This window comes from Halichoeres trimaculatus, unplaced genomic scaffold, assembly GCF_033239565.1.
Source record: "Halichoeres trimaculatus isolate MK-OKI-2021-1 unplaced genomic scaffold, fHalTri1.1 fHalTri1_scaffold_23, whole genome shotgun sequence".
In the NCBI taxonomy this organism is placed as follows: Eukaryota; Metazoa; Chordata; class Actinopteri; order Labriformes; family Labridae; genus Halichoeres; species Halichoeres trimaculatus.
In genome coordinates this window covers 10,628,912-10,652,550 of record NW_027437201.1, presented here as the reverse complement: position 1 = coordinate 10,652,550, position 23,639 = coordinate 10,628,912, and the positions used below count along the sequence as shown (strand labels likewise).

The 23,639-nt window shown below is 40.8% G+C and overlaps 2 protein-coding genes across 4 annotated transcripts in view; one reads left to right on the top strand and one right to left on the bottom strand.

Annotated features, from left to right (window-relative positions):
• On the bottom strand, positions 1–19,473 carry cunh10orf90 (chromosome unknown C10orf90 homolog). 2 transcript variants are annotated; one of them, XM_074664100.1, is made up of 13 exons: positions 19,311–19,473; positions 18,858–18,999; positions 18,035–18,729; positions 15,881–15,947; positions 13,675–13,766; positions 10,572–10,991; positions 9,641–10,535; positions 8,664–8,816; positions 8,254–8,378; positions 7,813–7,984; positions 5,319–5,382; positions 4,925–5,015; positions 1–1,562 (listed from the first exon to the last, which is right to left on the bottom strand). In XM_074664100.1, the coding sequence occupies exons 3-13, from the start codon at positions 18,620–18,622 to the stop codon at positions 1,524–1,526; spliced, it is 2,706 nt and encodes a 901-aa protein (XP_074520201.1). In that variant the 5' UTR covers positions 18,623–18,729; positions 18,858–18,999; positions 19,311–19,473; the 3' UTR covers positions 1–1,523. The 2 variants fall into 2 exon arrangements, with proteins under 2 accessions (XP_074520201.1, XP_074520200.1); XM_074664099.1 differs by having other exon boundaries at positions 18,858–19,473.
• Positions 19,474–21,992: 2,519 nt separating this feature from the next.
• dock1 (dedicator of cytokinesis 1) overlaps positions 21,993–23,639 on the top strand; it is a 252,787-nt gene continuing 251,140 nt past the window's right edge. Inside the window, exon 1 of one of the 2 annotated variants that reach the window (XM_074662599.1) lies at positions 21,993–22,255. In XM_074662599.1, coding sequence (XP_074518700.1) covers positions 22,213–22,255 — 43 coding nt within the window. In that variant the 5' untranslated portion in view covers positions 21,993–22,212. The remainder of the gene's footprint in view (positions 22,256–23,639) is intronic. The other variant, XM_074662600.1, reaches the window with a different exon arrangement.

Below are 23,639 nucleotides of genomic sequence, written 5' to 3'. Positions count from 1 at the left end.
AGTTTTAATACAGTTCCCACCTCTGATGAAGCAAACAGCCAATCATAGTTTAGGATTGTGGGGTTGGCACTTCATCCATGCCACCCCTGCTCACGTCTTTGGACACACCCCAGCATTGATGAAATGACCTTAAGGCAAATCTTTCACATCAGGAGGAAAATGTTTCACATTTCTTGTCAAGATAAATATTTTTTTAAAAATCACAAAGTAAATAGTTTGTAAGAAATGTCATTGTGGTTTTTCAACTTTATCATGTGAAAGGGACTCATTTTTCCATTTATAGTGTTGTAATCAACTTCAAGCCATGAAAACACACACGCATGTGCACTAATTAGACATCAGTGCAAACTCAGATTGATGGTGCAACAGCTGGACTCTGAAATAACACTAAATTAAAAGCATATAAATAAAAAAGAAGCAATTAAGAACACCAATAACAAAGACTGCTCTGTGTGTTCCCCAAATAAATAATTGCATGTCTCACTTTTGATTTACGTCTGGCTCCACTCTGAAGATCAGTCCGTACAAATCTGAATGTGCACTGACAGCCTGCAGTATCATCAGGGACAAAGACAGAGACAAAAGCTTCATTCACATCCACCCTGTCCGTTAACGGGGCATTTCCAGTTTCCAGTGAGAAGAGGTCACATTCCTCCATCTTACAGCTAATAGCTGGCAGAGAGGGCGCCGGCAGGGAGGGCGCCGGCAGAGAGGGCCATGGCAGAGCCCTCTTCAGGCTGCTTCCTGCTTGTATAATGAAGGCTGGTTCAGGGCTGTCCTGGATGGGACCCTGTGAGGCATAATGAATGATTCTGTCTTCTATCTCTGCTTCACATCACATGAGATCATGTGGAAGTGACTGCATGAGGACGTCAGCGCGGTATCGTGCAGCGAGGGGTTGCTCTGAATCTCATTATGGAAAGAAAGGCAATTTGCAATCAAGTGTAAACAAGATAAACAGGATATGTTACTGGTTTTCAATGCGGCATCAAAAGAGTCAGATGGTACGTTTATGTGGCTCGATTTGAGATTACAACAAAAGCAGGAAGTTGATTTTGTTCTCTTTGACCATCTTCATTTGTAATTAAGCACCGCAAGGCTGACAAGGACAGCTGAGTCCTGGAGATAAGCGGCTGTTTTCCACAAAGACAAATCTACAGAAATCTCAAACCAAGAAGGTCATTCAACAAAACTCCTTTGATCCTCAAGAGCCTTTTTCCCCCAAGGGTATGAGAAGGGTTTTTTAATTCAGATGGGCAGAAAAGTCTTTGAAGGTTCTGGAGAAACCTTCATAACAGCACTAAGTGTTGCTGAACAACCTTCTGAGTTCTTGAAAGATTGCCCTGGATTCTTTTTTGTCTCAGAAAACAGATGTTGTGCTCTGTAACTGAAATGCTCGTACATGGGAGAAGGAACTGAGGCTTAACAGACATCTGCAGACAGGATGTTTGAGTTCATAAAGCACTATCAAAGGTCAAAGTTCACTCGATCCATCTGTTATTCTGTATTTCATCATCAGGTATTCAGCTGCTGTTCCTGTGGAGGATCTGATCCAACAGTTTCTGCAACAAGAAAGAAAAAAAAGATTACAGCACTTACAAGAGTATCGCACAAGACAGATCAGTCTGAAAAAAGAAAGTTTGCAACTTCAAACATACGTCACTTACAACCAAGCAATCTGACTGCACAAGAAAAGTCCATGAGTGCAGGTAGAGTTCAACACCAGTTACAAGTGAAGAGTCCCATTCCTGCCCGATACAGAACTTTAGGTGCTCAGTAACTCAGGTTCTCCTTTGTCGGTTTTTCATGTCATGATGCACCTAATGTTTTCAATAGAAATTTTGGCATTGTCGGCAGGCCACAAATTAGCCATATTAGCATCTGGGCTTTGCTGAAAATGTGCTTTAGCATTGTCTTTCTGAAACAACCAAGATGTTCTCAGAAAAAACTCAATGTCTGGATGGCAAAACCCGTACATCATTCAGCAGTGATGATGCTTTCCTTCCTTACATATAAACTCTCCAGTGTCTCCGGGTGAAGTCACATCATTCTCAACCATAACTGGACCCTTGCAGCTTTAGTGTTTGATTCAACATATCCCTCTATAGTTTGGTTTATGCTTGACACGTCCACAAGGTTAGAACAGCTACTTTGGAAGCCTTGTCTCCTAACCCAGTCCTTTTCAAGCGGAAAATTTCCGTGTTGTGCACCTCTGACATGTTTAACTTCAACACAAACAGGAGCTCCGAGTGTCCAAAGTACAAAAAAATACTGGCATTTCTATAATTCATCACAGAGGGAGATCATCGTGATAACTGTGTGATAACAATTCCTGGTGTGAAATTGTGGCCAAACTCGGCAGAGAAGAGGAATCAGCAAGAGAAATGTTAACAGTGTGAAAAACTTCTACTCTGGTTTAGTACTGTAGTAGATCTCATTTCTGTGCATCACATTGTTGCAGAAAGTATGACTCATCCTTGTCACCCTTGTATTGATCCATTATATAAGGTGCAATTTTCAAGTCACTGTTCTGTACACATAGATGTCCATAAGTGGTTGCAGCACTGATACGTCATGGATTATACTTTATGTCCAAATTGCAAAGACGTGCTTATGCTCTCTGAAGTGTGCCAAAGCCAGAGAAGTGTGCCATGCCTGAGCACTGTACGGGGCAGCCACACAGGCCAAATGAGCTGGACTTAAGGGTTGGAGCATTCTTAGGCACGGCATGGGTGGCCATTGTGACCGTCCCCTCTGGATCGTGCTTACATATGGCTTCTTTATTGCTTGTTTTTTGTTGTTTTGATCTTCATTTGTGGATGCAGGAACAAACTTTATGCTCAGACAGTGTTTTTTAGATGTGATTTAGAGCTAATACACAGAGGAAAGAGTTTGTTCATAATTAAAAATCTGTTTCCTCCCTTGCAACCACATTTTCCAGCTAACCATCCCGTATGTAACAGAAGTGTAACCAAATCTCTGCCATCCCCAGGCCCCCACTCTCCCCTCTCAGGACCTGTTACATCTCTGGCATCACCCCCACCCCTCACTCCACACGTTATCTGCCACAGCAGCAGTGAGGGTGGAGCAGCTGTGTGCAGCCCTCCACACTGCCTGCAGCTCGGCTGAATGGTGGCACTGCACTGTAGCTGCCTCTGGCCCTGAAGGGCCTTTTGTTTCAGTTGGAACACAGGCCTCATACACTCAGCACAAAGACACTGTTCACTGTTTCTCTCCATAATGAGAGGGAGAATGTGGGCTGCCAGGTCAGAGACTCTAATTCCTCTGGCAGATAAAACTTTGTTTTTTGACGGGTGATGATCATTAACCCACACACGACGACTTACAGCGCCTGCTCCACATGCTACACATTGCTTTTTTTTCTTTCCAAGTCCAGGCTTTCTAATCAATTCTGGTGTCAGGAGTAGAGGAAGAAACACATATGGGGCAACAGCGACCTCTGGTGGAAGAAGAGACACACTGCTCTGAATGCATGTAACAAAATGGAAAAATTCCTTTAAGAGTTTGAAAATTAGAACAGGACTCATTTCAGAAATTAATTAGCACTGAATGTTTTTTGTTTTTATTGTTTTTTTGTTTTTCATGACTTTTACCAGTGTTGATTTCCAATTATGCATTTTATCAGTGCAGGAAAACAAAACAAAAAATCTTCAGAAGTTGCAAATAAAAAAAAACCTTTAAACCTCAATATCAAATGTTACCAAAGGGCAAAGGAAAAAAACACGTTTTCCAAAGTTTTTATATAATTTTTCTTTCCAATTCGTTTTAGAACACTAGAACACTGATTGTTTCTCAAATGTTCTTGTGTTTAACAGGCGGAAGAATATGAGATTTTCAGTGTGAAATTTTTCATCCTTCTCTTTTGCCAGAATGAAACTAGATGAACACCAACAAACACCATCACAAAGTCTTTCTGACACACATTATGCTGTAAGCATCTATTTTCTTTTCACAGTGTGCAAAGAAATCATGACTCAACAGGAAGAAAAATCTTTCTGTTGCATCTGTTTTTTCCATTTCTGAAAAGATTTTTTATACAACAAACCCTGAACCACATGAGAGAAAAAATTGAGATGAGATTCGGTCTAGAAAAAAGGGATATCTAATTTTTTTCTGTCACGTTGACGAGGTCTTGCAGATCTTTGAGTATTTTGGAATTGTCATTTAATATAAAAATGCTAATGACAGCTACCAAAACAAAACATCATCATCACAAAGTCTGCCAAGTTAAAAGTTTCCCAAACATCCTTCACCTTGTGTGTCCCTGTCAACATTTAAACGATGATGGCGTTGGTAAGCTCTGTGAAGCCATTACCTCCGGCAGCTGCTCTGCTGTGCGGACAGAAATAGCAGCGATCTTTCTACAGCCATTTAGCGTTAGCCATTACTGTGAAATGTCTCAACCTTTGCGCGGTTTAATTGAGCTTGTAAGAGAAAGGTGTGTTATTACTTGCTCAATTGCGTGCGGGTCATATACACAATTAATGTCCTGTTCAGTGTCTCAGGCTCGTTACAGGACTTGTTAACACTGCTGGCCTGTTCTCAGGTTAGTTGATGGAGTTACATGAGGGTACATTTTTCTGCTCCTTTTTCTGCAGCAAATAATCATCCTGTTTGAATTCATGTGGCTCAACGAGTGCTGTTGGCGTCTTCTTGTTTTATTTACTGAACGTGCCTTTGAATCACAGTTTTCTGTAATTATTTGATGATTACACTCTGAAATATTAAACCCAAACATCCAGTGCTAGCTTTACACTCACACCATTTGATCAAATAAGATTTTTTTAAAGATGTATTTTTGCTTCATTCATTATATAAATCCCCTGAATTCAGCCTGACATATCCCACATAAAGTGTAATGAGTTTATTTCTCCATTTCTGGACAAAAAGTTGAAATGATTACCTTTTTGAAAAGTTCAACTCGCTGTCTGTTGCTCAGAACAACCTCTCTCTTCTTCTCTTCCTCCTTTTTCTTCTTTACCTCAGCAGGTGTTCTGTAACAAAAAGCACCATTTAGTGTACTTTAAGAGTAATGGTCAACCTACAGATGAAGAAAGATGATACTAAGGACAAAAATTATGCATCCAATATCATTAATAATAATTTGGAACCAAGATTTCCAGTTTGGATACATAAATTCTTGCAAAAGAAAAAAAGAGCAGACTGTTTTGTATGGAGATGTCACTGATACCTGCTCTGCTGTCACTCGTGAAGAAAAATGCAAGATAAGAAAGGACCTGTCTACAAGGAAGACGCTTCAGACGGCGTGCCAAGATGGAGATTGAGATGGAACTCACCGCTTAGATCTGAGCTGCACCTCTTTCCCGGCGATCGCTTTATCTCTGGGTTTTAAAAGGTTATCTGGAAACAAGACACACAAACACATAAAGACAGACACAGACACACAGACAATGTTAACTGAGTGGAAATCTTACACATAGAGCAGTACATCAGCAGAGCTTTTCTGGTGTTTTGGTGCTAAAAAGTCAACTGCTAAAAGAAATTGTGAGATTTGAAAATAAATAAAACTGGTTTGAATTTTCTTCCCTCAGCTGTATTTGACTCATCGTTGTTGTAGCTTCCTGTTTTGTCCAGTAGAGGGCGGAGAGAGCTACAAAATCTCTGTCACATAGCTCCATTGCACATATCCACGAGTCTCACCAGGCTGAACACTGCACTGAGATCTAAATGATTTTTGAAGGTCAGATAAATATTTTTGCTGGAGTTATGTGTCTGCAATCCTTCCTAAACCTTGTTACACAATACAGGAACACTTTAATAAAATATATGCATGATAAAGCAATTTGTGTCGAAACTTGATGTGAATTTGATTGTTTTTGGCCCCAGCTGAGCTCACTGCACCAGTGTTTGTTTTATTTTTCTTTACAGCTTGCATGAAAACCCTTTAAGGAAATAAATCAGGCTGAAAATACATTTTCATCCCAAACATGACACATTCATTTCCTTTCTTTGTACAGGTAATGCATGTTATATCAACTCTTAAGCTTCCATTTCTATGCTTTCCAGTAAAGATGCTGACTCTGCATCACCGTTTCAAGATCTCACTCTTTTGATTGCGATTAATTTAATAGTGAAGCTCAAATTTTTGCCTTTGTAAGTAATAATCTGTCAATTTTTCTTTTTACTGTTTGTCTTTTGTATTTATCAATCACTCACAACTGTGTTGGGTTTGTAATGTTACATAATGTAATTACATTTTATCATAACATTACATAGTTATGTTACTCAGTTATTTGACTTAGTTACATTAAAGTGTTTTGGTGTATAGTCATGTTTTAGATTTACATTATATAGTTGCACTACCATGTTGTGTTACATTACATTGTTACCTTACAATGTTACATTATGTTGTTATGTTACTTAGTTATTTTACTTATCAATGTTACTTTGTAATGTACATAGTTACATGATGTAGTTATGCTATGGTCACAGTTACATTATGTTTTTAAGTTACCTTTTTACATTTTGTTTTTACTTCAGGATGTTAAATTATAATGTTACATTATGTTGTTACTTAATATTGTTACCTATGTTATGTTTAGTTGTTATTTTAATTCACGTTATGTTACACTTTTACGTTACATTTTTACATAACGATGTTATGTGAGGTAACATTAAATTGTCACGTTAAATTAAAGTGTAACGTTACATTGTTATATTTTGTTTGTTATGTTGTTTTAAGTGTTTAGTCTTACTACTACTGCAAACAACTTTTAGAATATGTTCAATTTGGCACCCCCTGTGGACTATTGTGTTTTTTTTTCTTTCTTTCTTTTTAGGTTTTTCTTTCTTAAGTTGGTTTCATGACCAACTGAAAACTCTAAGCAGCTTCGAGCTTTAATAAAGATGTAACTGTTATTTCTCATTTTTGTCCATTTTGTACATTCTGTTTGTTCATATGTTAGGCTTTTTAGTCTAAATGTCTAAATGAAATGAGCTGTATAAATTAAGTTATTTTCATCTTTTTGATCCAACTTCTGCATACTAACCAAGCGGCAACCACCGGTCTAAGAATATTAGACATTGCGGAAGTGCTAAAATCTGCTGTTTCTCTAGTGTCCGCTTGAGGCTGGCTCCGGAAGTACTGGAAGTCACATACACACCAAGCTAAAAAAAGACATTTTTAAAGCAGAAAATAACCTATTTACAGCCTGGTTCAAAAAACATCTAGTGTCTGAGTCGCTAATTTTACTATCGACACACACTGTATGGGGGGTGAATTTTTTTCTAACTCGGCCGTTTGGAGGATATTAAGATCCTGAGCTCACCAAATCAGAGGCACAGCTGGGGGTCATGTGACCGAAAGGCACCCTTTAGTTTTACACAAAGCCCTTGCCACCACCAATATGGCCGCTATAGCCGATGTGCTTCATTTTCCATTTAAGAAACAGACAGGTGACGTCGGGGAGACTACGTCCATGTTTTATACAGTCTATGATATTAACTCCAAGACTTTATTGTTCAGTAGAACCTCATGATGGAGTTTTTCTGTTGGTGAGTAGTTGCGTTGTAGCACCCTGCTCACACACTGTTTGGATTTCATCAGAGGGTTTCAGTAGGTTAAGTGGCCAATCAAGATATAAATGTGGGAATATTGTATTATGTATGAGCAATGATAAAACAACACATATTGGCTGAATCCCCCTCTTGGCTTTTGTTCTGTGTCTGCATGAGTGTTATCGGCCATGTGGCAAACACCCGCTGCAGCTGCAATGGGACAATGGGCAGAGCGGTACATGAGAGAGGTGAGACTGGCTGCTGGCACGATACCGTTATGAGAGATGGGCCGGGGATGGTGGGCTCTCCTCTGCCTGAGAGCAGCATCTGGCTTTGGGCCTCTTAAAACGGCCTGCTCCCTCCTCTCTTGCGCCCTCTGCTCGAGTTTTCGCATCCTGCCCTGAGAGCGGCTGATGAAGTCTGGTCTGGACCTCTGTAGTGCTTCCTGCCAAGAAGTAAAAACAGATTTCTGCTCTCGACCAAACATTTAAGCCAAAGCGTTCTGAATCCAAGTGGCCCTATAATATAGCCCTGGGGGATCCCATGGCGAACTTTAAAGCCGGCTTAAACTTTTTAAGCCCTTACGCAAACACTAAAGCTTGTGCCAGCCTGAAGTATATTCTCTGTTTTATCAGTTGTGTAATGAAGTCCTCGTCAACAGGAAAAAGTGGTGAATGTTTTCATTTCCATATACTGTCATACTTCTGAACTCACCTGCAGAGAAATAGTTTCAGGTGACTTTTCAGGTTCCAGACTCAGTTGAGCTAACCCAGCAAGAAGCTGTTCACGGTCCTGGACTGGGCTTTGATCTGGTTTCATACATGTCCCCTTATCTGTCACTACAAAGGCAGAGGAAATCAAATAGTTAGCATTTCATTAACACCCAGCTTGGCTTCCCAAGCCTCTGGCCTCGCTATGACATATTACGTTTTAGTGAAAATCAAATGAGCAGAGTCTGTAATAACCACAGAATTTCCCTGTATGCTCATTGATTCAGTCAAAGCTGCAGCTCTAGAAACAAAGTGTGGAGCTTGCAATATTTTCAGGTAATTGTTCCAAAGATCAATGTTTTGCTGGGTGAGAAATTATTATTACATAAGCGAGGAAGGCAGAAGTAATGATACCCGTATTTCCCTGAGGTGCTGCAGCTGAGTCCTTCTCAGGATTTCCATTTGGCGTCTTCTTCTTGCTGAGTTGTCTTTGGAGTTTGATATTTGCGATGATGGCAGCTGCATTGAGGGCGAGCACTTCCTCTGGAGACTGATTTGAGTCAGGATCTGAAAGTTAGAGGACTTTGATGTTACCGAGGAGTTGCTAAAATAGTGACACTGGCTGATACTGTGCCATCATTAGACTGCCGAACACCACAGGCAGATCTGAAAACAGCCTGATAATGTCCTGTTTGGAGGATGACAGTATCAGATATTGAATTTCATTTATTGTCCCTAAAGGGGTCTGTTATGAACTGAGACACTGTTAATGAATGTGATTAAAGAATAATTAGTGATGTCACATAGAAAGACTTGCTCAGCAGAAACTCGGTATTCCTAAACCCAAAAGTTAAAACAAGGTGAACCACCCAAATGTATTGGCTACCACACGGGATCTACACATGAAAAACTGATACTGACATACTGCTCCTCCATTTATATCACATTTAGCAGCTTGTGATTTCTCCACCTCCCATGTGCAGCCAGTGAAAAGGAGGACTAGAATAGATTATGCATGCAAAGAGGTGCGTGGGAAAATGAAAGAAGGTGAAAATGAGAAAGTGTCTGGAGGTGCCAGTGGGCCTCAACAACTTGGTGATGCTATTTGACATTGGTGCGGTGTCAAATGCACTCTAGGCAGCGGCTAAAGGACGCACAATACAATCTAATTACGCCTATCAATAAGACATCAAAGGTGAAAGACATATCAAACCTGAGAGGTTCAGCCCCAAAACCCTGAAGTGTGTGTAACAACTTCAAGCTAGAACACACAAACGGCACAAGGGAAGAGTATATTTAGACATTGCCATCCTTTGAAAATGGAGATCAGAGACAAAGGGAGCTTGTGTGCTGACAAGAAAAATACCAGAGAGAGAAAAAAGAAGCCTTACCAGGGGCCTTGATGAGAGTTAGACAGGGGGACGCTCTCCTCCCTGCGTTGTCTGGCGGCAATCTCTCGTCTTTCCCGCTTCCATTTGGCTTGAAGGTATCCGCCTCTAGCTGACCTGGTTCTTTCGCTGCCATTTGAGGGCTCACGAAACCACCACTGTCTGAGTTAGCAGGGTTGAATTTGGTCTCTAGTGGAAGCCCAAAGCTCCATTTCCTGGCAACTGGTTGTGTCACATCATTGTTGCTTGTTGTGGAGTGTCCAAACACATTGCCGTAGCAGCTCTGTGGTCTTTGCGGCCTGTCCGATCTGTGTCCAACAGCCCTGGGAGAGGCCTCCGAGTGAGCGGGTGATGTTAGAGCAGGGGGGTTGCTCACAAATAGATTCAGAGTGGATCTGTGTAGAGGTTCAGTGTTTTTCTCAGGTTCTGAAGTGGACATATCCGGTGATACGGAAGAGTTTGGCCCCTTGAGGGAATCTAGATGGGAGTACGAAGGTTTGGCATTGTGCTCTGAATGTTTCTCCTCGCTCTGTTTGCTGTTTTCTTTGTACAGTCCTTCTGTAAAGCTGTGTCTATACTGTGGATTTCTTGCCACTATTTTAGCTGGAATGTAGCGCTCCCTGTGCTCTGTCACTTTGATGATTGTAGCCTTTCGTCTTTGAACCACTGTGTCCGAAGCCTGGCTAGCAGGTGGTGTCTTTGCATTGTTTATGCCTGTGACAGGGCTTGAAACCATCCTTTGCTCTGTGACTTTAACTATCGTGGCCTTCCTCTGCACAGTTACTTGCCTCGAGTCTTGGTCCATGGGCTTGTCAGAGAAAGTCGGAGAAGGCGTTCCACGCAACTGAGGAGAGTTCTTGCTGGAATCCGACCCTGGCAAACTCGCAGATCTGCACACCTTCCTCAACCCTGGCAAACTCGCAGATCTGCACACCTTCCTCGAGGAGATGGTGATGGAGGAGAAACTTGCTTTGCTCTGAGGGATGATTGTTGTCACACTTGAGCTCTCGCTCGTTCCGCAAAGCGGTGCTGTTGCCTTTAAGGGCTGAACACTATTTGTCCTACGCACAGGAGTGCATGACTTAAAGTTATTTGCACTGTTCGTCCTTTGCAGCAGCGCTGGTGCTTTGCAGAGATCAGCAGCTGTAATTTGATGCAGAGGAGTTTGCTTTAGGTGCTCTGTGCTGCTTGTTGTCATCCAGGGGGACTTCCCACTGGGGTCCAGGCTGGTCTCCGCGGAGCGACTGCCTCCAGGGAAAGCCGAGCCTCTGTTGGTATTCCAGCTTCTCCTCAGAGCCGTCCAGCCTGCTGGTCTGTCGCCTTCGTTTGGTGGAAAGCTTTGTTTTTCTGGCACCTGGATAAAAGAGATTCTACTTCATGAATATGCCTAATTATGCTTGAAATCCCAGCCTTGCCCTCTTGTTGATGCAACTGTCCCTTGCTGAATGCTAAGTCATCAATCAACACAGTAAAGCACTTGCTGTACACTCATCTTGCATATGTTTTCAAACTGCAAATACGAAAATATAAGAGAGGAAAAACATCAGTTAGAGCACCGTGAGATATTGACAGCATGACATCTCTCTGATCCTTCATTTCAACAGCAGGTCATCTGTCTTCTCTTCCTTCAGGGCTCTAGTGTTTGCTCTCTTCAGTCAGATGACTCTTCCCATGCTTGACACAGTGAATGCCCCAGCAGCAATGGAAGCAGCAGAAAGCAAAAAGCAGCAAACGCCGTGACTTATTCCTCGCCGTATCACAATGAGGCTCTATCATCAATACAAACCAAGAGGCGAAGAAAGTGAGGACTCTGGTCCTCGGGTTGAAGGACTTTGATGGTGTCTATGAAGCATGGAGAAGTGCTGATATTACCCTATTGAAAACAGGTTTCCACTGCATAAACACTCCTTGTGCTTTATATATCAGTTTGGAAGAAAGAAGAACAACATATAGCTCTTTCTGGCTTCATTTTCGAGAAATTTCAACAAAATCCAAACCCAGCAAACGCCACTTTTCAGATAAAGTGAAGTTATGACACTAAACCTTTGAGAGTTAATTAAAGTTGCAGGCAATTCAGTCCTGTTAAACCTGTTTAATCATGTACAAGGCAACAATGAGACATTGTTTGTCTTCTGTACAAAATGACTAATTTTGCATTGCCTTGGGTACAGCAAGAAGGGAGCACACAGACCCTGACATCTGTGATGATAACGCTCCATAAAGCAAAGACGTCTAACATCACTCATCTGTCTTTGTGTAGATCATGAGTAAACTCTTTTATTATTTCAGCAGCTCTTTCTGCATCCTAATGAGGTACGGCCTATGAAGGCTTTGACCTGTTATCTTTCTCTCTGGTTTGTTAACACACTCTTGGAGTTTGAAGAGTTTCTTTTGTTTTTCTTTCTAAACTTGACGTCCTCAATCTGAAATCTTTTCATCTCTGATTGTTTAGACTACTTCATCACGCACCTGAGTCATTTATGATTCCCTTACACTCTCAAATGATGGTTAGATTTTCCCAGCTAATAAATGAAAAAAATGCCACAAAATGATCTGAAATAGGTGGATAGAGTTGGTTTCAAAAATAAAAGCCTTAAACCTGCATTTTATCTAATAACCAGCACGGGGTGACTCCAGTGGTTTGCAAAAGTGATCTTCACAAGATCTCCATGAGACTTGCTGAAAAGGATGGTCATCACATATGGATCTGTTCATTAAAAAGGTGGACCTTAATGCCAAGGTCTGCCCACCGCTCTGCCCTGGTCAAGCTTCCAGAATGCTAACATTAAAGGGACTGTGACAAGTTTCTAAGTGATCCTGAAAAAGTCTTCTTTTTATATAAATGCCTGATCGTAATCCACACTTTGAAATGAGATTATCAGCACCAAATATATGTTACTTCTAAAAGGTAACTACTACTTAGCTTCTCGAATGAGTCGAGCAGGACAGGATTGATTTACGGCACGTCAGAGTCTCTATGTCAACACTACGTCGACTGACAAAGTTAAGTGGTGAGAAGACAGATCTGTGTTTACTCTCTATTGAAAACAATTTCTGTGATTAATTTTGTAGTGGTGGTGGACACTGGAGCCAAACTGTCAGACAGAAAAAGGACAGAAGAACAGAAGAAAGCTAAACAGGAGAGAAGCACGAGCTAAAGGCTAACACAAGGGCTAATCTGTTTGTGATGCTGTTTGTTTCAACCCACAGTCAGCATTTATTCTGCAGTGGTCTGTTCAAACTTGAGAGTCTATCAATAAAATGAAGAGTGAGGTTACGATAGCTCTGCTTGGTAAATGACTGGCAGGACATGACCAGGATTCACAGTACATGTTACTGACACTTCTCAGAGCACTGGGCTGTTGATAAATACTTTACCTTGTTGCGTTGTATCTGGTAAAAAGTTGTCTTGAACAAAGAAAAGTTGTTTTATAAACAAACTCCCTCCATTAACTTTCTTCAAAAGAAACACATGTCTAAAGAGTCAACAACAGTATTTTCCTGACAGTGTGAGTGAGACTCTGTGACACCAAAAGGTTTCACTGCAGTCTAATTAAAATAGATTCTCCACATAGCCTCTTTAACATTCCAGACAGGGGCTGGAAAAAAAGGGTTTTTTAAAACACCAGGGAGAGAAAAATATGTTTTTTTTTTACATGCTGTAAATCAGGTGAAGCCACTATAATAGATAAAGAATAAAGATAAAAATAAATAAATAAAAAAAATACCCCCACTTTAAAAGGGGGCCCATTCCACCCCTGGGCTACCTCTTAGGACATGCCCCTGCTACAAAGCTGACAAAAACTTTATTATATAGAAGTGACCCACAAATAAGTTTCAGATTATATGAACAATCATTCTTTGTTGGTAGAAGTGGGTTTTGTCCTTCTTCAACAAATGAAGACTGCAAAGTTTCTGGAGAGTGCCTCTAAGCCAAGACGCCTAGACCAGATCTACCATGACTGGAAGCTCAGGTCTTACATCAAAACACAGAACACAAGCACAGTGATGGTATTAGAATAGGTGTCATTGTTTACCTGTTTAATTATTTGAGAGGCTTGATCATGTGTCTGCCACGTCTTCAAACCCCAAGCACTCGGGCCGCTGCGACTTCTCTCCACCTCTCCATCTATGTATCAAGGCAAAACAAGTGATCCACAGTCCTCACAAGACACATCCCTCCCTCTCTTCATCTGCCTCACTTTGATACACACAGAGAAACAAGTTGTGCATTCCTGTGACTGTGCGGCCATGTTGACACTGTCAATAATTGACGTTGACACAGTAAAGTGAGTCTCGCACCGCCCCGGAGCCACTTCTCCACTTCCCCCAGGAGACGCTGGGACTTGACTTGGTCTGCCTCTCAGCCCTGACTGATACTCTCCCCTGCCTGTCCGCCCAGCCGCATTTCCACCTGCTGCTGTTACCATAGCGACTGGCTTTCACTTTGGGGTAACCCTTGAATGCTGAGTGGATAATCGGTGTTTTATTATTCATTTCAAGGCAGAAAGCAAGACACCAAAGTGGAAATTGCTTCATTTTGCAAATGTGACTACATCGTAAAAAGCAGAAAGATGAGTCATTGGAGCAGTCAGGGGGCTTTTCTGCTCTTTTTTGTTACATTTTCTTTCTGCTCCTGCCATCTTTACACACCTTATTTGATCTGTAAAAAGGCCCCACACTAACTGGACCCCCCTTGCTTTAAACTGTGTCTCTCATTACCTCCACTAGCAGAGCTCAAATGACCTTTTTCTTCTGAATCAACAGCAGGCTTTAATGTCCCAGAGGAGAATAAAGAAGCTAGACCATATGGCAAATACCCTCTGAAGTCCCCACCCTCCCAATTTATTTCTCTTCCTCATGAGTTTTATCTGAATAGTGAATGTGAGCCTGGTGGAAATTGGCCAGCCAGTCTAAACATGAGCCCTTGGAGCAGAAGAACCAATTTATTATCATTTGCTCATTAACATTGGGCCATTTTAGGTTTGTCAAACGTGACATTTATAGAGGGAGAGGGCACGGAGTGTCTGCACTGAAACCCAAAGTCTGATTAAAACTACTTTTCCAAGGCTTGTCTGCAACAACCAGACAGAGAGGGGGAGAAAAACGAATGAGAAAGAGGTGGTATAATTTGCTAGCTGGAGTGTAACGGAGTCAATTCTTTCCTGCAAAACTGCAGTTTGAATTTCTAATCGTGTCATTTGGTTTTAGATGTGAATTTCAACAAAAGGAGAAGAAGCAGCATCAAAACAAGGAGTACTTGGATGCTTTTGTTTCTTCTTGGTTGTCTTCCTTTTTACCCATCCTTATTTTGTGCACATGACTATTCTTTTTGCTCACCGCTGAGTGATATAATCTGAATATTTATGACTCATTCAACCAACAAGCAAACAGTTTGTTGTTATTCTCGAGGCATCACTGGAAATATTTTCTGTCAAATAGAAAGCCACAAGTTGTTCTTTGTTCACTTATTATTTGTTGCTCAGCGGCTGAACAGAATTCATCATGCATACAAAGCGAGGCTCAGAAAAACAGGCTAAAACAGGACACTTTAACAACATTGATGATAGGTATTAGCAAGTTATCTTTTAGATTTATTTTACACATTTGTAAAAGCTTCCACACTTTCCACACAGCAGAGCTGCTCACTGCAGTGGATAGATTGCTTTGATTTCTACAAGCTGCCCAAGCCTCGCCAGAATAATCTATGTGTAAACAAGGACGAGGTTAAGAGATCAAACCTCAGATCAAACCCAGAGAGTGTAGAGCTGACATGTTCAGAGATTAAAAGGGCTCCTTTCTCTGCATCTCTCCTTATCTGACGACCATCGAAATCTCACTTTGTTTCATTTCTAAGCCTTAATGCCATTTCCTTCACCTGAAATCCATCATAAACATAATGTTTTAACACTAAGAACTGGCTACTGCCCTGAAATTAGCTTTTGGCTTACTCAGACCTCTGCAGTTGACCTCAGGCCATATTTGCCCCTCTCTGGTCATGCACTAACATCAAACAGAGACAGAATCTGTGTCAGAATTTTCTGTTATGTAAGAAAGCTGCTGCATGTTATTTAATTTGTTTCTAAGTATTGCTCTAAGGTAGACCTGGAACTCTTACATAATTATCACACTTGCATAATTGTGCATTTTTGGGAAATCACAAGAGTATTTTTAACTTTTCTGAAGACACAGCTGTTATAATAGTGACTGTCAACTGACTGAACAAAACACATGTATTCATACCGTTCGGATGGATGCCTGTTACTCGATTCTTCTGAAGTGTTGGAGTGATAGGTTGCTTCAATTTTACCTATAAAAACAGCACAAGAGCAGAGAAAAGGTCACAAAAAGTGCTTTTCTGGCCTTGAAAAACATTTTGTGAAAACAAAAATCATGAGCACACTTTCTTTCGAGTTTGCAGAGAGTTCAGAGAGAAATCAATGGGACTCTTGACATTTAAAGCTAATGTTGTCAGCTAGTTAGCTTCTTTTCCAAAAGAAATGAAGATACATAGAAGAAGCCAGCAACTCTAGAAAACTGACAAAATATTAACACTTTCAGGACTTAATCAATGACAAGAGTTGAATAAGAATGTTGCTTTAACTACCATGCTTGATAGGTAGATACTGAATATTGCTAATTATGTTAGTAGCAGCCAGTTAGCTAAGCTTCTAAAAGGTTAGCCTGCTATTGTCCTTGGGTAAAAATACTACTATCTAAGTTTTGAGAGATTTAGAAGATTTTTAGCAAAGCACAAGTCCTCAAAAGGACTGCTTTGACATAAAAACTAGCCTATTGCTGTCTGAATGATACGTATACTTACATACTGTGTCTGTATTCAGACTCACTTACCCATGAACTTTTCTCTGAAGTTACATGAGAAAATAGTTCCATTTCACATTTATATAATTAATAAGAAGCTAACACTAATGCTAGCAGCCAGTGAGCTTACCTTCACAAACACAGTTAAGAAGACAGTTAAGACAGTTGTGAGGTAACAAGTTATATCAAATAATAATAATATGAAGCTTATTCTTTAAGCATACATATGTTGGCTTGACCTTTTATGTTAGCTGAGCTTCTGAAAGGTTAGCCTGCTATCAACCTCGAGTAGAACTACTAACACCCAAACACACACATGGGTAAGTAATTAAGATTTCATACCTTGAATGTTAAACTTCATTTAAGAATGAGCATTTTTTGCTAAGAATAAAATATGAAGATTTAACACTAACTAGCTAGCTAACACTATTGTTAGCAGTGAGTAGCTCCCCACATTTTCCCTTCATAATAAGTGTATGCATTTCATTCCTTTAACCTCCCTGGTACATAATATGTATGATTTTTTTCCACATTCTTATTATCATTGTCATTTTTTTTTTTATCTTTATCATTCTTTTTATTTATCTATTTTTCATAATCCTTCATTTTAAAACTTAAATTATCTAAACAGATTTTAAGACTGAAGAAAATTAGAGGCAAACTAGTCTCTGTTTTAAGTGGCTGTGTTAGCTAATCAACATACTGAATCATAAAGTTATTTAGCATTTTCTTTGTTAAAGTTTACCTGACAGGGGCTTCATGCTCACAGCATTATCTATTCAGTGTTACCTCTCTGAACTAAGCCTCACAACAATTAAATAACGTTTGATTAAATTAACTAAATTTTAATTCAACATTTTACTTCAATCCAGTTAGGAGTACACAGAGATGTATTTTGTACGTTATTTGAGCTAAAACTCAGCATTAGCACTTATTGATTTTAATTCTCATCCCATCAGTTCACTCGGCTCCGAAACCATTGAAATGTCTCTGCCTGTAAACCATTGAAATGTCTCTGCCTGTAAACCATTAAAATGTCTCTGCCTGTAACTGACTTCCATCCTCTCAGGGCACAAAGCTCAGTTTCTGCAGCTATAGCTTCAAATGGGCCATACACCTTCGGAGAATGCGAGGAGTTCCTGCAGAATAAGCTGTTTTCAAAGGGAGCCGGCGCTCTGCCTTCTCTCTGGGTAACTGAGACTTGACTGCTAATGTCTTACTGTGGCTCTGTGTACTGACACTATGCGCCATCACCTCTGTTACACAGCACTGTGCCTTCAGAGTTAAAGGGCCTACACTGTTTCACTGCCATGCAAGTATTTAAATCGTAACTTTAAATTGGTTGAACTGGCCCAGCTTTGTTTAATTTTTTTTTTCATATACAAATGCTATTTTTCAAGTTTCCCCTAATGAAAAAATAGGCCTGTCATGCCAAATAAGGTGGACTTGAATGTTAATGACTAATCTTTGTGCTCTTAAAAATGTTTAAATATTTTTTGTCTAAATATAGATTGGAGTTGTGAGACACTTCCCTAGCTTTCCAAGTGATAAAAAATGAATTCCTATGTGTCTTACCTGGCTAGCCGAATGATCCCAATGCTGATTTTGGTTGCGTGCATCAGCCACCACGACTCTTCTTTGTACTGGCAGCCAACCAATTTTAACTGGAGCGATAGAACTGAGTCGAGCCTGTTCTTTCTCCGGGGCCTGCATGATATGAGCTCTCTCCCAGCTTCCTCTGCGCTCCGAATGGGAGAAAAACCCAGTTTGGAGGGACTCCTGACTGCCTAAAGAACTCTCACACCAGCTTGGACTCTCACATGAAGATGAACCTTTGCTAAAGGAAGGAGTCCAGGCACGACCCGTCGTCTCTTTGCCAAGGTAGGGCATGGAAGTTGTCCTATCGTTGAAAGCAGGGACCTGGTTGTGAACTGGGGTCCTCAGGAAGCCACTCTGCATACTCTGGAGGTGCTCCAACCAGCTGTCCAGGTGCCCACCTTCGATGGCACTCTGGGGCCGAGGTGCTCGAGATGCTCGAGGTGGGTGAGAAACTTGCTGCGAAGCCTCCACGTCTGATATCAAGCTCTCCCAGGAGGACTCATCCCCAGACTTCCTCCAGCTTGGGGCTCTTCGTAGGTGGGCAGCTGGCCTGCGGAAACTCATGTCTGCAGAGTTCAGGTTACCGCTCCCAGCTCTCGAGTTTCAGGCCTGCTGTGGAGGTATCAGTGAAAATCCTCTTGGCTCATTTGGACCTCTTACCATGAAGCATTCTAGAAATGTACACAGAGGAATAAGTAGCAAGAAGAATGCTGGAGGTCACATCTGAGTACAGTTATGAAAAATGCAACTTGCTGCTTACATTGAAGCACTCCAAAGTGCCGCTGACACTTTTACTTACCAGCTACAGACATACCATCCCTTTCCACTTGCTTCCAACTTCCCACTCGCCACAGCCGAGGGAGTAAACACTCTCTGTCTTGATATAAACTAGGTGCTAGTGGGTACTGTCTCCAGTCAGGCATGTAGCAATGTGAGGGATGCTTTGGTGAACAAAAGAGTTACTCAGCACAAGCCTCAACATCCAACCCAGAGAGGGAGATGGAGGGCGACAGAGAAAAAACAAACACTTGTGGATGCAGTGCTTGACGTAAGAGAATCTTCATTTAGACAGAAAACACATTAACATTCAGAGTTTTAATTATCAGAGCATCTAATTTTGGGTTAGCAGGAATCAGAGGCACCATGCAGAGTTTAAAAGAGCAAATCAAACTTTGTGACATTCAGGCGTTCAAAAAGAATGATCAAGCATCACTAATGAGGAGATTATCAACATTTACTGTGAGTCACTCACCGCTTCAGAAATCCTCTTTGTTGAATTCCTCCTGTTTCTTCTGCTGTGATCTCGTGGCTGGTGGCTGATGATGCGTTTCTGTCCTCAAGACTGAGCCCAAGCCATGTGACTTCTTGTGAGAGTTTCTTCAAAAACAGGCCAGTGTCCTCTTGGATAACTAACTGTGACCCACATGATGTTACAGGGAGCATGAGCGAAGAGTATTTAAAAGGCAGAGGAAACTTGCCTCAAGCAGGAGAGTGATTCTGCTTCAGATTTTAGAAGAAGTTAAACACAGACCTGCACAGAAACAACTTCTCCCAGAAAAGAACTGGCAGTTGCTTTGATGGCTAATGAATTTCACTGTTTCTCAGTGGATAAAAGTCCCCAGATGTCTTACTTTCAAAGCAACTTCAGTCCCACTCTGTGAAATCACATTTTCACAATGTCTTTCAAAGGTTGAGATAAGACAGAGATATTTGAAATATCAATTGCTTTGACTTGCTTTAAGACACCTTATCAAGCTGAGAAGCTACACGCTGAAGGAATATGAAATGATGTAGAGCAAATTGCCGCCTTTTGTCTGCTCCGCCTGTGTGATAGCATCAAAACAAATCAGAAACTCAATTGAGCAAGGCCAGCTTTACAGAGAGGTTCAACAGAGATACTGGGGCTGCTTGTTATGAGTTTTTCTGAAAACAGTAGCTCCCTCTGCTGGCAAGATTCCAATGTAACAAGTGGGGAAATAAGAGCAAAAAGGGGCATCAGTAAAAAATGCAACCACACATTGAAGCATGATAGCTGTATCATGATGGTCCCTGAGCTTACATCAGTAAATAGAGCTGTCAGTCAATCATATTTCCTTTGGCTGAAGGTTGGACTTGAACCAAATGGTCAGTTGGGATTTGAGTCCAACCTGTGGCTGCTTTCCCACATACGACTCCTCGCTTTCACCCTGCTATCCTATCCTTTCTAAATAAAGGCTTATAAAAACATTAAAAAGTTAATTATAAATCGACATGACAAGAGTAATTTTTTTTGAGAGAAAGCATGCCTGAGTGAAAATGTATTCAGTGTTTCTTGTAATTTTCAAGTTTGACCCATGCTCCATCTGTTACAGTGGATACAGGCTTTTAAACACATATTACTGCTAGCCACTGGGGGGCGCTCTATAAAAATATGATTCAGTTAGTTTGGCATTGGAGACACAGCCAGTATTAACCATTTAAATGGAGACTCAGTGGCATCTTCAGTGTGTGTGTGTGTGTGTGTGTGTGTGTGTGTGTGTGTGTGTGTGTGTGTGTGTGTGTGTGTTTTCATAAAAATGCATTATATTTTATGCTGTCCTCTTTTTATTATCGTATTAGAAAGTACAGTATATCTTCATCTTATCTCCATAAGAAAGAGCTTTAAAGGTGTTTAAGATGAGCTACTCTAAATGACTCTGATGCACCCAGCTCACTCTTGTTGCTGAAACTGCAGTTGTTGAATAGTTTAGATATTTGTATTGTTCAAGCCTCAATATACATCTTTCAAAGTGACATGTCTTAGTTCAGGTTAAACATTTTGTGCTGAATATTAATACATCAGCAGTAATCTATTTCCAGTCATTAATTTACCAATGATCATTTTTCAGTCAATAAATGATGATTATAAATAAGGGCATGCAAAAAAAATAAATAAAAGTATTGTATTGAATTATTTATCTTCAAAACTGTACATATTCGAAATAAATCTAAAACAAACAAGGGCCCTACACTTTAACCTCAGACTATTAATCCTCCTCAGAGGATGTGTCAGTCAGATTCAGGAGACTCTCATGGTGCTCCTTCCACAGCCCCACAGTACACCCAGCCTGGGTCAGCTGTTATTTGCTTTTTCAACCTGTGCCACCCAACACTTTGTCAGAACTTCTTATTGTCCAAACAAAAGTCCACAGCCTTCTTGGACACCTGTACCTTACGACTGCTTCCAGAAAACTCAGGACTAACAAGCCCAAAAAGCCTCCTTCAGCCTGACAACCTCCTTCACTGCTGATGTCCAACAGTGGGTTGCTGCAATGACAGGCACCAATAGCTTTCAGGCCATAATAGACTTCAAACAAGGCCCGAAGACTTCCATGTCACCAACCTCCCACGAGATGCATAAGAAATCCTTTTGAAGGTGGGAGCTGAAACCTTGTGTACAGGGGCCTCCAATGTAGGACCCTTTCAAAGGCCAAAACTTGAATTGGATACTTATGAATATCAAAATTATACAAATTTATTTATTTTCATTTATTTTTTTTTAGTTTGCAAAAAAGGTGGATTTTTGATTCTTTGCTTGCTTTGGTTTTCTTTGTGTACATAGTACATTGTTGCCAAACCAATTTCTGGTGTGTGAGGGGGCATTTTTTTTGTTGAGCCATCAATGAAAAGTGACATTTATTTACCCCCAAAGAACAATAACTAGTCAAGCCACAGAGGATTAAAAATCCAAAAGTAGTCCAAAAGTTTTTGAACTTACAACAAACAACTTCTCACAACATAAAAGAACATAAAGTGTATTTTAAACCTTCTTGTGTAGTGCTGTGATCGTGGGCAGCATTGTTTTGATTTTTTCCACCTTTCTTACATCTTTAAACCATGTGCTGCTGCAGATTTAGGCAAAGCCAGTTAATTTTCCAGCAGCAGTTTGGTCTCAGTGTAAACAGCTGTGGGAGTCCAGCAGGACGTCTGCTGTATGAACGCCTACAGGGAGAGGAAAAGTTGTGTTCCCTTCCTCCCCCTGGTGGAGCGTCCTGTCACTGGTGGAAAATGGCTGCTCGGAGTACTGTCCCAAAGCTCAGAGAAAACTGAAAAAAGTCCTCACCAAAACCAGCAGGTCACATCTGGACCTTTTCTAGTCGGATACAGGAGAAATCGGGGAAGCCTCGCCGCGCATAATGTCTCGCTGGGTGCCCACGAAGAAGGAAAAGTATGGTGTTGGTACGTAACAAAACTTGCATGCTCCATCGCTAGCTCAGCCTAGCTCTGTGTGCTCTCAGATTGAGAAGTTTGAGAAGGATTCTGATTAGAAAGTAGCCGGCTTAATTCTTCCTCACGTGGTTGTGGGTGATACATTTGGGTCACATTTGCGTGAAATGTGTGAATGCAAATGTGGGGGATTTACCCGCTTGTTTGCATGAAACGCAAAACATGGAATGTGTCTATTGTGAGGAAGAGGATTGTGTGTGTGTGTGGATTGGGAATTGTTAGAGGCGCGCCTAGTTGTAGCGCTGTTTCCTGTGTTGTGGGGCCTCCGCTGCAAACCAACTAGCTAGTTAAAGAGGCTACAGACGAATTTTAACTTTTTTTGTTTGTTTGTACTTGATGTTCGCTAACATGTCCACTGCTCAGAGAGAGCATTCACTGTTTGCTGTTTCGTGTCACTTCCTCAAAAGCTTTGGAAGTCTGGCCCGAAAGCTCTGTCCCTGTTAGCTCCCACTCTCCCCTTCAGCGGATTATTTAACCACAAACTTCAATTACAGCATCATTAAAAGTGTCTGTTGTAAGACACTGAAGGGTCTAATCAGTAAGCTCTGACATACATTTCTCACTGTACTCACAGCAGTGTCAGTCTGCCTGTGTGTATGTTAGGGCATGGTTTCATCACTTATCTCATCCATCCGTTTTTACAATGCACTTATCACACATTTAAAAAAAGAGAAATGGCACCACTATCAGGTTCACATACCGATAGTCTGTTCATAGTTCATTGCCATAAAGAAACTAAATCATACTTCTAATTTTGTTTCTGCTTGCAGTTTTGAATCAGTTATTCCAGTATCTCCCTCATCTGTTTACACAGCAGATTCAGATTTGTATGAAGAGCTGTTCATGCAGTGAAACAAGGAATGCTGTTGTTTAAATATGGTATTTGGTATCTGCTTGGTCTTGTACAATGATTTATTAACCCCTCATACAAAAATAGTAAATATTAAATCTCCTGTTTGTAACGTGTTTTATAGCAGCAAAGAAACCCTTAATTCAGACACTCAGTGTTATGCTAGCACAAACAAGCTAGCATAACACTTTTCTAAGCAATATGCTACAAAGCTAACAAAATGTCAACAATTGGGGTCATTTTTCTTGAATTCATTTTTTCTTGTATGGATTAGTATCTTTTAGATACAAGTTAGATTTTTTGGTAACACCAGTTCCAACAAGTTCTTTAAAGCTACTGTAAGGAACTTTTATGTTGTGTTTATTTGGTGCCCCCTTGTGGACAATGTATAAGTTGTATTTTAGGATTATATCTCATCCCACTGTTTTGTTGAAACGCATTGTAAATATTTGCCATTGAAAAGAAGTGAGTTTCTTAAAGAGTCAA